The following is a 14,073-nucleotide window of genomic DNA, read 5'->3' as shown; positions in this document are numbered from 1 at the left end:
ACTGCGATGGCTAGTTTCTTGTTTTGTTTTGTTTTTTGAGACAGTCTTGCTCTGTCACCCAGGCTGGAATGGAGTGGTGTGATCCCAGCTCACTGCAACCTGCCTCTCGGGTTTAAGCAATTCTTATGCCTCAGTCTCCCGAGTAGCTGGAACTACAGGTGCTCACCACCACACTCGGCTAATTTTTGTATTTTTTTTTTTTTTTAGTAGAGAAGGGGTTTCGCCATGTTGGCCAGGCTGGTCTTCAACTCCTGGCCTCAAGTGACTCACCTGCCTCAGCCTCCCAAAGTGCTGGGATTATGGGCGTGAGCCACTATACCTAGTCTTTTTTTCTTTTTTTTTTAAGTTCCTGGGTACATGTGCAGGATGTGTAGTTTATTACATAGGTATATGTGTGCCATGGTGGTTTGCTCCACCTATCAACCCATCACCTAGGTATTTAAGCCCAGAATGCATTAGCTATTTATCCTGATGCTCTTCCTCCCCCAGATTCCCTCCGACAGGCCCCAGTGTGTGTTGTTCCCCTCCCTGTGTCCATCTGTTCTCACTGTTCAGTTCCCACTTATAAGTGAGAACATAGGGCGTTTGGTTTTCTGTTCCTGTGTTAGTTTGCTGAGGATAATGGCTTGTGATGACTGCTTTTAAGTGTCAACTCGACTGAGCTAAGAGATGCCAGACACCTGGCCACCTTTACAACATTTATTTCTGGGAATGCCTGTGAGGCTGTTTCTCGAAGAGGTGAGCATCTGAATCAGTGGAACGGGTAAACAACTTCCACCCTCCCCAATGTGGGTGGGCCTCATCCAATCTGTTGAGGGCAAGAATAGAACTCAAAGGTAGAGGAAGGGCAAATTCTGTCTCTTTTTGAGTTGGGACATTTATTTTCTCCTGTTCTCAGACATTGGAGCTCCTGGTTCTCAGGCCCACCGACTCTGGAACTTACACCAGCTCCCTCCTCTGCTCATCCCACTGAGGCTTTTGGCCTCAAACTGGGAGTTATACCCATCAGCTTTCCTAGTTCTCCAGCCTTTTTTTTTTTTTTTTTTTTTTTTTGAGATGCAGTTTCGTTCTTGTTGCCCAGGCTGGAGTGCAATGGCGCCATCTCGGCTCACCGCATCCTCTGCCTCCCGGGTTCAAGCGATTCTCCTGTCTCAGCCTCCCGAGTAGCTGGGATTACAGGCATGTGCCACCACGCCTGGCTAATTTTGTATTTTTAGTAGAGACAGGGTTTTTCCATGTTGGTCAGTCTGGTCTCGAACTCCCAACCTCAGGTGATCCACCTGCCTCGGCCTCCCAAAGTGCTGGGATTACACGCGTGAGCTACCATGCCTGGCCTTTCTCCAGTTTTTAATTGGCATATCATGGGACTTCTCAGCCTCCAAAATCAAGTGAGCCAATTCCCGTAATAAATCTCCTCATATATCTATATATTCTACTGTCTCTGTTTCTTTGACGAACACTGACTAATACAAACATAACATAAACAATATAATAACTTCCCACATGCTAAGCACTGTGCAGGATGCAGGGAATTCAGGAAAGAATGAAATTACCAGGAAGTAATAATATGTTTAGGTACAGTGATAATAGGGCTTATAGATTTCCTGTTATCAGCCGGGTATGTTGGCTCATTCCTGTAATCCTAGAACTTTGGGAGGCCAAGGCGGGTGGATCACCCGAGGTCAGGAGTTTGAGACTAGCCTGGCCAACATGGTGAAACCCCGCCTTTACTAAAAATACACACACACACACACACACACACACACACACGAATTAGCCAGGCATGGTGGTGCACACCTGTAATTCCAGCTTCTCAGGGGGCTGAGGCAGAAGCTGGGAGGTGGAGATTGCAGTAAGCAAGATTGCACCATTGCACTCCAGCTTGGGTGACAACAGCAAAACTCTATCTCAAAAAAAAAAAAAAAAAAAAAGATTTCCTGTTACCATCCTGCTATTGATTTCTACTTTAATTCCATGGGGTTGGAAAAAACACTTTGTATAATTTCAATTCTTTTAAACTTGTTGAGGTTTGTTTGATGGCCCGGGATATAATCCACCGTAGTTTAAATGTTTTGTGGGCACTTGAACAGAATATGTGTTGTTGGGTGCTCTACACAAGTCAGGTTGATTGTATAGCGGAGCTCTTCTGTATCATTGCTGATTTTCTGCCTAGTTATTCTGTTCTTTTTTGAGAGAGGGGTGTTGAAGTTTCCAAATATAATTGTGAATTTGTCTATTTCTCCTTTCAATTTATCAGTTTTTGCTTTACATATTTTGCAGCTCTGTTGTATGATGCCCACACATTTAGGATTGCTATGTCTCTGCAGTGGATTGACCCTTTTATCATTATGTAATCTCTGTCTTGAAGTCTATTTTATCTGATATTAATATAGCCATCCTAGATTTCTTTTGATTATTTGTATAATATTTTGCCATCCTTTTACTTTCAATCTGACTTTAGTGTTATTAGTTGGAGTGTATTTCTTGTAGGGAGCATATTGTTGGGTCATTTTTTTTTTTTTTTTTGAGATGGAATATCACTGTCACCCAGGCTGGAGTGCAGTGGCATGCTCTCGGCTCACTGCAACCTCTGCCTCCCAAGTTCAAGTGATTCTCTTGCCTCAGCATGCTCAATAGCTGGGATTACAGGTGTGCACCACCACACCCAGCTAATTTATGTATTTTTAGTAGAGATGGGGTTTCACCATGTTGGTTAGGCTGGTCTTGAACTCCTGACCTCGTGATCTGCCCGCCCTGGCCTCCCAAAGTGCTGGGATTACAGGCGTGAGCCAACTCGCCCAGCCTGGGTCATATTTTTTAATCCACTATGTCAATCGCTTTTAATTGGTTTATTTAGACCATTTACACTTAATGTAATATGTTAAGGCTTTACACTGCCTTTTTGTTTCCTTCTTGTTCTCTCTTGTTATTCATTTCTGTTTTCTTTTTCCTGTCTTCCTATGGATTACTTTAACATTTTTTTGGCATTCAATTCCAATTTATCTATAGGTTCTCTTAGTGTATCTCTCTGCCTATAGCTTTGTTTTTCAGTGGTTTTTCTAGGTATGATATAACTATCCGTCTAGATATTGTTACTTTACCAGCTCAGGTGAAGTACAGAAACTTTTATTCCCTTTGCCCTCCCCCATTTACAGTATAATTTTCTTAAACATTTCTTCTACATACATTTAGAACATCAGAAAGAGCATGTGATTTTTACTTCAAAGATCAAACATAATTTAGAAAACGCAAAAGAAGGAAAATATATTGTATTTACCTGTTTTTATTTTCACAATCTTTTTCTTCCTAAAGTTCCCTAACTCCTCATCATTTCCTTTCTGTTTAGAAAACTTCCTATAGCCATTCTTTTGGTGGGTCCAATGTCTTGCTTTCCCCTCAATTCCTGAAGGGTATTTTCTATAGACATAGATTTCTGGGTTGAAAATTCCTTTTTCTTTTTTCAGCACTTGAAAAGTATTGTGCCACTTCCTTCTGGCCTCCAGGATTTTTTTTTGTTTTTGTTTTTTAATGAGAAATTGCTATCAAATTGTTTTTCTCTTTAAAGGTAATGCATCATTTCTCTCTCATTGCTTGTAAGCTTTTTCTTTATCTTTAGTTTTCAGTTTACTATGATGTATCTTGGTGTAGGTTTCTTTGAATTTATCCTGAACAGTTTCTTGAATCTGTAGATGTCTTTTGCCAAATTTGGCAAGTTGTCAGCTATTATTTCTTTGAGTACTTTTTCACTCCCACCTTCAGTCTCCTCTCCTTTCAAAATTATGATGATATGAATGTCAGATATCTTGTTATATCCCACTGTTCTCAGGCTCTGTTCTTTTCTCTTTCAGTCTGTTTTCTCTCTGTTTTTCAGATTGGGTAATTTCTTGTCTTCAAGTCTGTCTTTACCATTCTGCTTATGAATCTATTCACTGAATATTATATTTCTCAGTTCAAAATTACCATTTGGTTCTTCTTTATATCTTCTATTTCTTTCCTGAGATTTTCTGTTTATTTGCTGACTTTGTAATTTTTGTTTGTTTCAAGTGTGTTAGTAATTGCTCATTAGTTAGTAATTGCATTTTTATGGTGGTTGCTTTAAAATTTCTGTCAGACAATTATAACATCTTTGTTATCTCAGTGTTACTGTTCATAGATTGTCTTTTTAAATTCAAGTTGAGATTTTTCTTGTTCTTAGCATGATGAGTGATTTTCAATTTCTTAAACCTGGACATTTTGGGTTTTATAATAAGCCTCTGGACCTTAAATGTTGTTTCAGCTGACTTCCACTGACGCTCTTCCAGCAGGGGGAAGACAGTACTGGCCAGTTACTGTCAGGTGGGAAAAGCAGCCCAAGCTTTTGGAAAGGAAGTAAGGGGAGAGGAGTTCCTCATTACTTCTGAGTTGCATGGGTGTTCTAGCTCCCCCTCCATGGCCATTACTGCACACAGAATGCATGGCCTCATGACCAATGGGCAGTGAAAAAGTCTTATCTTTCCACTAGATGTCTTCTGATACTACTCAAGCAGGAGTGGAAGAGGCACCTCATTACTTCCAGGGGAGGGTGAAAGTCCAAGCTCCCCTACATAGTCTTCACTGACACTGCTGGGTTGGGGGAGGGGGATGGGATATCCTGTTAACGCAGGAGTAAAAGTCCCAGCTTCCTAATAAGCCTTCTCTTACCCATTCCAACAGGTGTTGGGGTACTTATTTAGAGCCTGGTGAGAGTTAAAATATAAGCTCCTCAATCAGCCTTTGCTGGCATATAAAGGGCCACAGTTTTTTTCTGTGGTGTCTGGCTAAAAAAAAGTTTTAGATATTGTCTAAAACTTTTCTATCTTTCTAGTCTGCCCTTTTCCCAGTCCTTTGGCTACAGCAAGCAGACTTCTGTTGGCCTATTTCATCTATGCCTGTTGGCATTTGTTGGTTGCCACGTCTGGAACATATGTGGCAAAAAACAAAACAAAACAAAAACACCTAAGGAACTCACTATCATGTTGTTTCTTAGGTCCTGATGTCCATAGCCAGTGTGCCTTTGTTCTCACCACATTTCAGAGTCTCGTGTTTGTTTTATATATACTATCCAAGGTTTTTACTTGTACTTGGAGGGAAGGATAGGGAAAGCACCTACTTCATCTGCCCCAAAGCAGGTCTTTGTTGCTCATTGTTTAACTGGGTTGTCTGTTTTCTTATTGAGGTTTGAATATTCATTAAGTATTCTGGATTTAAGTCCTTTATTTGATATATGCCTCACAAATATTTTCTCCCAGTCTGTGACCTGTCTTTCCTGTGTCTGATCAGTATCTTTTGAAGAGCAGAAGTTTCATTTTGGGGAATCCAATTTATCAACTTTTTTCTTTTATGGATTGCCCTTTGGTGTCATATCTGAGAAATCATTACCTTCACCTAATCGCAAAGATTTTCCCCAATTTTTATTCTAGAACTTTTGTTTTGTATTTTTAGGTTTTACATTTAGGACTGATTCATCTTAATTTTTTCATATGGTATGAGGTATGAATCCTCATACCTCATGTTTTGCATATGCATACACAATCATTCCAGCATCATTTGCTGAAAATATTATCTTGCCTCCATTTTATTGCCTTTGAATCTTAATTAAAAATCAGTTGTCCATATATTTGTGTCTATTTCTAGACTCTGTTTTGCTGATTTATTTGTCTATCTAGACTAGCATGATTACTGTAGTTTCTAATAATTCTTGAAATCAAGCATAGTGAGCCTTCCAAATTTGTTTTTATTTTTCAAAGTTCTTTTGGCTATTCTAGGTTCTTGTGATTTCTATATGAATTTTAGAATCAGCATGCCAACTCTTACAGGGAAAAAAAAAGTCTGCTTGGGTATTGACTGGGATTGTACTGACTTTATGGATTAATTTGGGGATAATTGATATTTTAATAATATTTAGTCTTCCAACCCATGAACAAGGTATATTTCATTTACTTAGGCCTTCTTTATTTTTTTTTATTATACTTTAATTTCTAGGGTACATGTGCACAATGTGCAGGTTTGTTACATATGTATACATGTGCCATGCTGGTGTGCTGCACCCATTAACTTGTTATTTACATTAGGTATATTTCCTAAAGCTGTCCCTCCCTCCTTCTCCCACCCCACAACAGGCCCCGGTGTGTGATGTTCCCTTTCCTGTGTCCAAGTGTTCTCATTGTTCAATTCCCACCTATGAGTGACAACATGCGGTGTTTGGTTATTTGTCCTTGCAACAGTTTGCTGAGAATGATGGTTTCCAGCTGCATCCATGTCCCTGCAAAGGACATGAACTCATCCTTTTTTATGGCTGCATAGTATTCCATGGTATATATGTGCCACATTTTCTTAATCCAGTCTGTCACTGATGGACATTTGGGTTGGTTCCAAGTCTTTGCTATCATGAATAGTGCCACATTAAACAAACGTGTGCATGTGTCTTTATAGCAGCATGATTTATAATCCTTTGGGTATATACCCAGTAATGGGATGGCTGGGTCAAATGGTATTTCTAGTTCTAGATCCTTGAGGAATCGCCACACTGTCTTCCACAATGGTTGAACTAGTTTACAGTCCCACCCACAGTGTAAAAGTGTTCCTATTTCTCCATATCCTCTCCAGCACCTGTTGTTTCCTGACTTTTTAATGATCGCCATTCTAACATTCTAACTGGTGTGAGATGGTATCTCATTGTGGTTTTGATTTTCATTTCTGATGGCCAGTGATGATGAGCATTTTTTCATGTGTCTGTTGGCTGCATAAATGTCTTCTTTCGAGAAGTGTCTGTTCATATCCTTCACCCACTTTTTCAGGGGGTTGTTTTTTTCTTGTAAATTTGTTTGAGTTCTTTGTAGATTCTGGATATTAGCCCTTTGTCAGATGAGAAGACTGCAAAAATTTTTTCCCATTCTGTAGGTTGCCTGTTCACTCTGATGGTAGTTTCTTTTGCTGTGCAGAAGCTCTTCAGTTTAATTAGATCCCATTTGTCAATTTTGGCTTTTATTGCCATTGCTTTTGGTGTTTTAGACATGAAGTCATTGCCCATGACTATGTCCTGAATGGTACTGCCTAGGTTTTCTTCTAGGGTTTTTATGGTTTTAGGTCTATCATTTAAGTCTTTAATCCATCTTGAATTAATTTTTATATAAGGTGTAAGGAAGGGATCCAGTTTCAGCTTTCTACATATGGCTAGCCAGTTTTCCTAGCATCATTTATTAAATAGGGAATCCTTTCCCCATTTCTTATTTTTGTCAGGTTTGTCAAAGATCAGAAGGTTGTAGATGTGTGGTATTATTTCTGAGGGCTCTGTTCTGTTCCGGTGGTCTAGATCTCTGTTTTGGTACCAATACCATGCTGTTTTGGTTACTGTAGCCTTGTATTATAGTTTGAAGTCACGTAGTGTGATGCCTCCAGCTTTGTTCTTTTGGCTTACGATTACTTGGCAATGTGGGCTCTTTTTTGGTTCCATAAGAACTTTAAAGTAGTTTTCTCCAATTCTGTGAAGAAAGTCATTGGTATCTTGATGGGGATGGCATTGAATCTATAAATTACCTTGGGCAGTATGGCCATTTTCACAATATTGATTCTTCCTATCCATGAGCATGGAATGCTATTCCATTTGTTTGTGTCCTCTTTTATTTTGTTGGGCAGTGGTTTGCAGTCCTCCTTGAAAAGGTCCTTCACATCCCTTGTAAGTTGGATTCCTAGGCATTTTATTCTCTTTGAAGCAATTGTGAATGGGAGTTCACTCATGATTTGGCTCTCTGTTTGTCTGTTATTGGTGTATAAGAATGCTTGTGATTTTTGCAGATTGATTTTGTATCCTGATACTTTGCTGAACTTCCTTATCAGCTTAAGGAGATTTTGGGCTGAGACGATGGTGTTTTCTAGATATATATTCATGGCATCTGCAAACAGGGACAATTTGACTTCCTCTTTTCTTAATTGAATACCCTTTATTTCTTTCTCTTGCCTGATTGCCCTGGCCAGAACTTCCAACACTATGTTGAGTAGGAGTGGTGAGAGAGGGCATCCCTGTCTTGTGCCAGTTTTCAAAGGGAATGCTTCCAGTTTTTGCCCATTCAGTATGATAATGGCTGTGAGTTTGTCATAAATAGCTCTTATTATTTTGAGATATGTCCCATCAATACTGAATTTATTGAGAGGTTTTAGCATGAAGGGGTGTTGAATTTTGTCAAAGGTCTTTTCTGCATCTATTGAGATAATCATGTGGTTTTTGTCTTTGGTTCTGTTTATATGCTGGATTACGTTTATTGATTTGCAGATATTGAACCAGCCTTGCATCCCAGGGATGAAGCCCACTTGATCATAGTGGATAAGCTTTTTGATGTGCTGCTGGATTTGGTTTGCCAGTATTTTATTGAGAATTTTTGCATCGATGTTCATCAGGGATATTGGTCTAAAATTCTCTTCTTTTGTTGTGTCTCTCCCAGGCTTTGAAGGCCATTACATAATGGTAAAGCGATCAATTCAACAAGAAGAGCTAACTATCCTAAATATATATGCACCCAACACGGGAGCACCCAGATTCATAAAGCAAGTTCTTAGAGACCTACAAAGAGACTTAGACTTCCACACAATAATAATGGGAGACTTTAACACCCCACTGTCAACATTAGACAGATCAATAAGACAGAAAGTTAAAAAGGATATCCAGGAATTGAAGTCAGTTCTGCACCAAGTGGACCTACTAGACATCTATAAAACTCTCCACCCTAAATCAACAGAATATACATTCTTCTCAGCACCACATTGCACTTATTCCAAAATTGACCACATAGTTGGAAGTAAAGCACTCCTCAGCAAATGTAAAAGAACAGAAATTATAACAAACTGTCTCTCAGACCACAGGGCAATCAAACTAGAACTCAGGACTAAGAAACTCACTCAAAACCGCTCAACTACATGGAAACTGAACAACCTGCTCCTGAATGACTACTGGGTACATAACAAAATGAAGGCAGAAATAAAGATATTCTTTGAAACCAATGAGAACAAAGATACAACATACCAGAATCTCTGGGACACATTTAAAGCAGTGTGTAGAGGGAAATATATAGCACTAAATGCCCATAAGAGAAAGCGGGAAAGATCTAAAATTGACACCCTAACATCACAATTAAAAGAACTAGAGAAGCAAGAGCAAACACATTCAAAAGCTAGCAGAAGGCAAGAAATAACTAAGATCACAGCAGAACTGAAGGAGATAGAGACACAAAAAACCCTTCAAGAAATCAATGAATCCAGGAGCTGGTTTTTTGAAAAGATCAACAAAATTGATAGACCTCTAGCAAAACTAATAAAGAAGAAAAGAGAAGAATCAAATAGACGCAATAAAAAAATGATAAAAGGGATATCACCACTGATCCCACAGAAATACAAACTACCATCAGAGAATACTATAAATATCTCTTCACAAATAAACTACAAAAGCTAGAAGAAATAGATAAATTCATGGACACATACACCCTCCCAACACTAAACCAGGAAAAAATTGAATCCTGAATAGACCAGTAACAGGCTCTGAAATTGAAGCAATAATTAATATCCTACCAACCAAAAAAGTCCAGGACCAGACGGATTCACAACCGAATTCTACCAGAGGTAAAAGGAGGAGCTGGTATCATTCCTTCTGAAAGTATTCCAATCAACAGAAAAAGAGGGAATCTTCCCTAACTCATTTTATGAGGCCAGTATTTAGGCCTTCTTTAAATTTATCTCAGCAATGTCTTAAAGTTTTCACTGTATAGGTTGTGTACGTATGTATTACCAGCTTGGGCTGCCAGAATGAAAAACCATAGGCTGTGTGGCTTAAATAAGAAGAATTCATTCTTCACAGTTCTGCAGGCTGGGAGATCCAAGATCAATGTGCCAGCTGATTCAGTTCCTTGGTGAGGGCTTTATTCCCAGTTTGCTAATGGCTGACTTCTCACTGTGTCCTCACATGGCAGAGACAAAAAGGAAGCCTCTGGTATCTCCTTAAAAGGGCATTAATCCTATCATGAGGGCTCTATCCTCATGATCTCTTCTATACCTAATTACTTCCCAAAAGGCCCATTTCCAAACACCATCACATTGGGGGTTAGGACTTCAACATATAAATTTGGGAGTCACAAGTCAGCCCACAGCAACATATTTGTCAGTTTTGTCCCAAAGTATCATCATGTTTTGTGATGCTATTATAAATTGTTTCTTATTTGCAATTTCTAAGGGTTTATTGTTGTGAAATGCATATACAACTGATTTTTATATATTGATATTCCATACTACAATTTTTCTAAATTCACCTTACTTCTAATAGCTTTTTGTAGATTCCATCTAATCTCTACATAGATGATTATGTTATTTACAAGAGTTTTAATTCTTTCCAATCTAGGTGTTTTTTATTTCTGTTTCTTAACTTACTGCATCAGAAAGTACCTGCAGTACAATGATCAGAGAAGTAATGAGAGAATCCTTACCTAATTCCTGATTTTAAGAGTAAAGCATTCAGACTTTCACTAATAAGTATGAGAACTGTAGGTTTTTCATAGAGGCCTTTTATCAGGTTAAGAAAGATCCCTTCCATTTCTAGTTTTGAGAGTTTTTATCAGATATGGATGTAGAATTTGGCCAAATACTTTTTCTGCATCTACTGAGAAGATCATGTTTTTTGTCTTTTTGTTTTCTTTTTTTTAGTTTGTGAATGTGGGGAATTACAATGATTCATTTTCTAATGTTAAACTAACTTTTCATTCCTGGGATTCAGTCCATTTGATTAACATGTCCTTCTTAAAAAATTACTAGATTTGACGACTAAAATGTGGTTTAAATTCTTTGAGATGTTCAGTAGTTTTTTTAAAATTTCTTTGTCTTATTTTTCTATCAGTGCAAGATTAGCTTCATTAGCTTCATGAGGTGGTGAAGATTTCCTCCTCTTCAATTTTCTGGAAGAATATCTCCAGATTGGTTTTATTCCTTCTTTAATGTTTGGTAGAATTCACCAGTAAAACCATCTTGGCCTGGAATTTTCTGTGTAGGAAGGTTTTTAACTATCAATCAAATTTCTGTAGTAGACACAGGGCTATTCAGATGATCTACTTCTTGAGTAAAGCTTAATAGTTTGTGTCCTTCAAGGATTTATCCATTTCATCTAAGCTGTCAAATGTATTAGCATAAAGTTATTCATAAAACTGCCTTATCTTTTTAATAGCTACAGAATCTGTAGTGATGACATCTGTCTCATTCCTGACATTTTTATTTGTGCCTTCTCTTTTTCGCCTCATCAGTCTGACTTCTCAGAGAACCAGCTTTTGTTTTATTTATATTCTTCATTTTCTTTTTCTATTTCAATGATTTCTGCTCTTCTCCTTCTTATTTTCTTTCTTTTGCTTCCATTACATTGGGTGTAATTTGTTCTTCTTTTTCTATCTTAAGTAAAAGCTAAGTCATTGATTTTTCTTTTCTAATGTAGGTATTCACTGCTGTAAACATCCCCCTAAATACCACTTAAATGGCATCCCACAAATTTTGATGTGCTTCATTTCATTTGTTATATAAAATTATCTAATTTTCCTGTGGGATTTTGTGTTATCTATTTTTAATTCTATTGTGTTCAGTCAGGATTAGGGTTAAACATTTGGGTTAATTAAACATTTTGTTTTAATTGAATCCCTTTCAACTTATTGAGACTTGTTTTATGGTCCAGAATATGGTCTATCTTAGTAAATATTCTATGTGCAATTTCAAAAAACAAACACTCTGATCCTTTTGTAGTTCATAAGTGTGATGATTGGGTATACACATGTGTAAGATGTGCCTCCCTCACACCTTGGTACAACATTAGCATATTACCCATCCAACATGAAGCACATTGGATACAACACTGACACATTAACCATCCAACATGAAAACCAAAGAATGAAAATTCTGCTGCTGTTATATAAACATCAATTAGGTCAAATTGTTTGATAGTGACCCTTTGCATGGTAATTTTAACTTGAATTAACACAAAAACTTGAAAAAGTAAATTTTAACTTCTAGGCAATATTGAAAAACAAAACATCCAGAATTCCACCAAATCCCTTAAAATACTCCACTTAATGGAATTTAGGTTAATAAAATCACGGAAGGAAGCCAAAGAAAAAGTAACACATTTCATGTCAAGAGATGATTAACCTGTTGACCTAATTTAGAGAATCACAGCAGGTTAGAGCTGAATGAGATCTCAGAGACTAGACCAAACATCTATGTTTCAGTAACTCTGAAAGAATACAAGATGTTTTCAGGGCATCACACTGAATTTGTGACCACCATGCTTCACTCTGTGTTATTGTTTACCTGCTCCACTGTGCAAAAGATGTGAGCATCATCCTGCTGGAAGCGCCTGACTCTGGTCAAGCCGCTGAGAGTCCCTGACAGTTCATTTCTATGCAGAACTCCAAAATCAGCAAATCTCATAGGCATTTCCCTCCAAGATCGTGGACGATGGGCAAACATTAGACTAGAAAAGATGCAGTAATACACAGCTTTTACACAGCACAGAAAGATTAAATAATTATCTAAATAGAAAGAAATTACAATTAAGTCTCAAAATTCATCAACTCCTTATTCCAGTTCTTAGATTACCAAGTTAAAGAAAACATTTCTTCCAGAAATTAGCGAACCTTGCATTTACATCACTGCAGCACTGAGAAAGAAGCTTGTCTACTATCTCTTCCCAGAAATGCTGTTCCCTTCCCTCATCCACACAGTGAATCACCATTTACTGTTTAATTCATTTCAAAGGCTACTTCTTAAATAAAGCCCTCCTAGATATTTTCCTAGACAGGATTAGGCAGTTTCTCCTCAGGCTCCTGGAACACCTCAAACATGCCATCATTATGGCACTGGTCTTTTTATAACAGATTGTCTACATGCATGGCCCTGCCCACTCTGCTTATGAGCTCCATGAGGGAATGCTTTGTGTCTTAATCACCTCTGCACTTCTAGCTCCAAGCACAAAAACCACTCAGCTATGTTCTCTGTTGAATGAAAGACTTCTCTCCTGCAGAAAGCACTCCTGGCTTCCATATCCCACTGCCTCTAAGCCACAGTGGTTTGCTTCTTTATTCTGAGGTGTAAAAAGACAAACTTAAATTCTCTACTTTCATTATAGCTAAAGTGTGAGGCTATAATTTTAAAGGATGCCTTTGAGAAAATGAGTTAAGAGGTTGTTAACGCAAGTGTTTTACAATGCAAAACACTAGCGTAGCTTCTACCTTCTGCTTAGAAAGAGAAGGTACAGAATGTTTACATGCCAGTATTCCTAAAATTAAAGTTATATGTATTTTTTACATGACATCATCATAAAGTTAAATTTCTACTCGTCTTCACTAAAAGGGCAAAGAGCCTTCTTCAGTGTTCAGTTATCGGTTTTAATAATTATCTTCTATGTAAATTTACTTGAAACTATGTATGTTGATAATACAAAAACTATGATTATTGGGATTTTTTTTGTGGACAATTATGCCTATTCAACTTCAGTTGTAAAATATGTTTGTCTTACAAGGTTGAATTTGCATACCAACTTTATGATAGTCTTTCATAGAATCAAAGACAGCATTGATTGTAAAATATATCTTTATTTTATGTGCTACAAAGAAAGAAAATAACCTATTAATTAAATTATGACATAATGCTAAGATGCCACCAACTATAAGATGCATTTCAACTTCAGAAATGTTGAAATGCGGAAGAAAAATGGTATCTTGGAATCAGTGAAATCCAAAAACCCATTGATTATGACCTCATTGATCTTGTTATAATCCACCCAAACAGTATGAAAGAACTAAATATTCTGCAAATACGAACATTTGAAGTGCACTACTATAAGACAAATATTACAAAACTTATAAAATTGACACATAACATTACCCTTTAATCAGCACAAAAAATGCAATGGTTACCAGCTAACATTCCATACCTGCCAAAGATCAAATATATTTTCAAAAGTAAATCCATTCTCTAGAATGAAACAATTTAGTAAAAATTAGTTATCACCACTCTTCAGATTAAAGGGATTCTTTCATT

At 37.5% G+C, this 14,073-nt stretch overlaps 1 protein-coding gene and 1 non-coding gene across 4 annotated transcripts in view; one reads left to right on the top strand and one right to left on the bottom strand.

Moving 5' to 3' along the window:
* The window catches only part of TARS3 (threonyl-tRNA synthetase 3), a 100,133-nt gene that overhangs the window by 27,474 nt on the left and 58,586 nt on the right, over positions 1-14,073 (bottom strand). For all 3 annotated transcript variants that reach the window (XM_031935816.1, XM_026455456.1, XM_031935815.1), the window contains one exon: positions 12,343-12,505. In XM_031935816.1, the coding sequence (XP_031791676.1) occupies positions 12,343-12,505 (163 nt within the window). The remainder of the gene's footprint in view (positions 1-12,342; positions 12,506-14,073) is intronic.
* On the top strand, positions 11,767-11,866 carry LOC111527364. The gene has a single exon (XR_002726640.1). It is a non-coding gene; the product is annotated as a small nucleolar RNA U13 (small nucleolar RNA).

This window comes from Piliocolobus tephrosceles, chromosome 6, assembly GCF_002776525.5.
Source record: "Piliocolobus tephrosceles isolate RC106 chromosome 6, ASM277652v3, whole genome shotgun sequence".
NCBI lineage: Eukaryota > Metazoa > Chordata > Mammalia > Primates > Cercopithecidae > Piliocolobus > Piliocolobus tephrosceles.
This window is presented reverse-complemented; position numbering and strand designations above follow the sequence as displayed.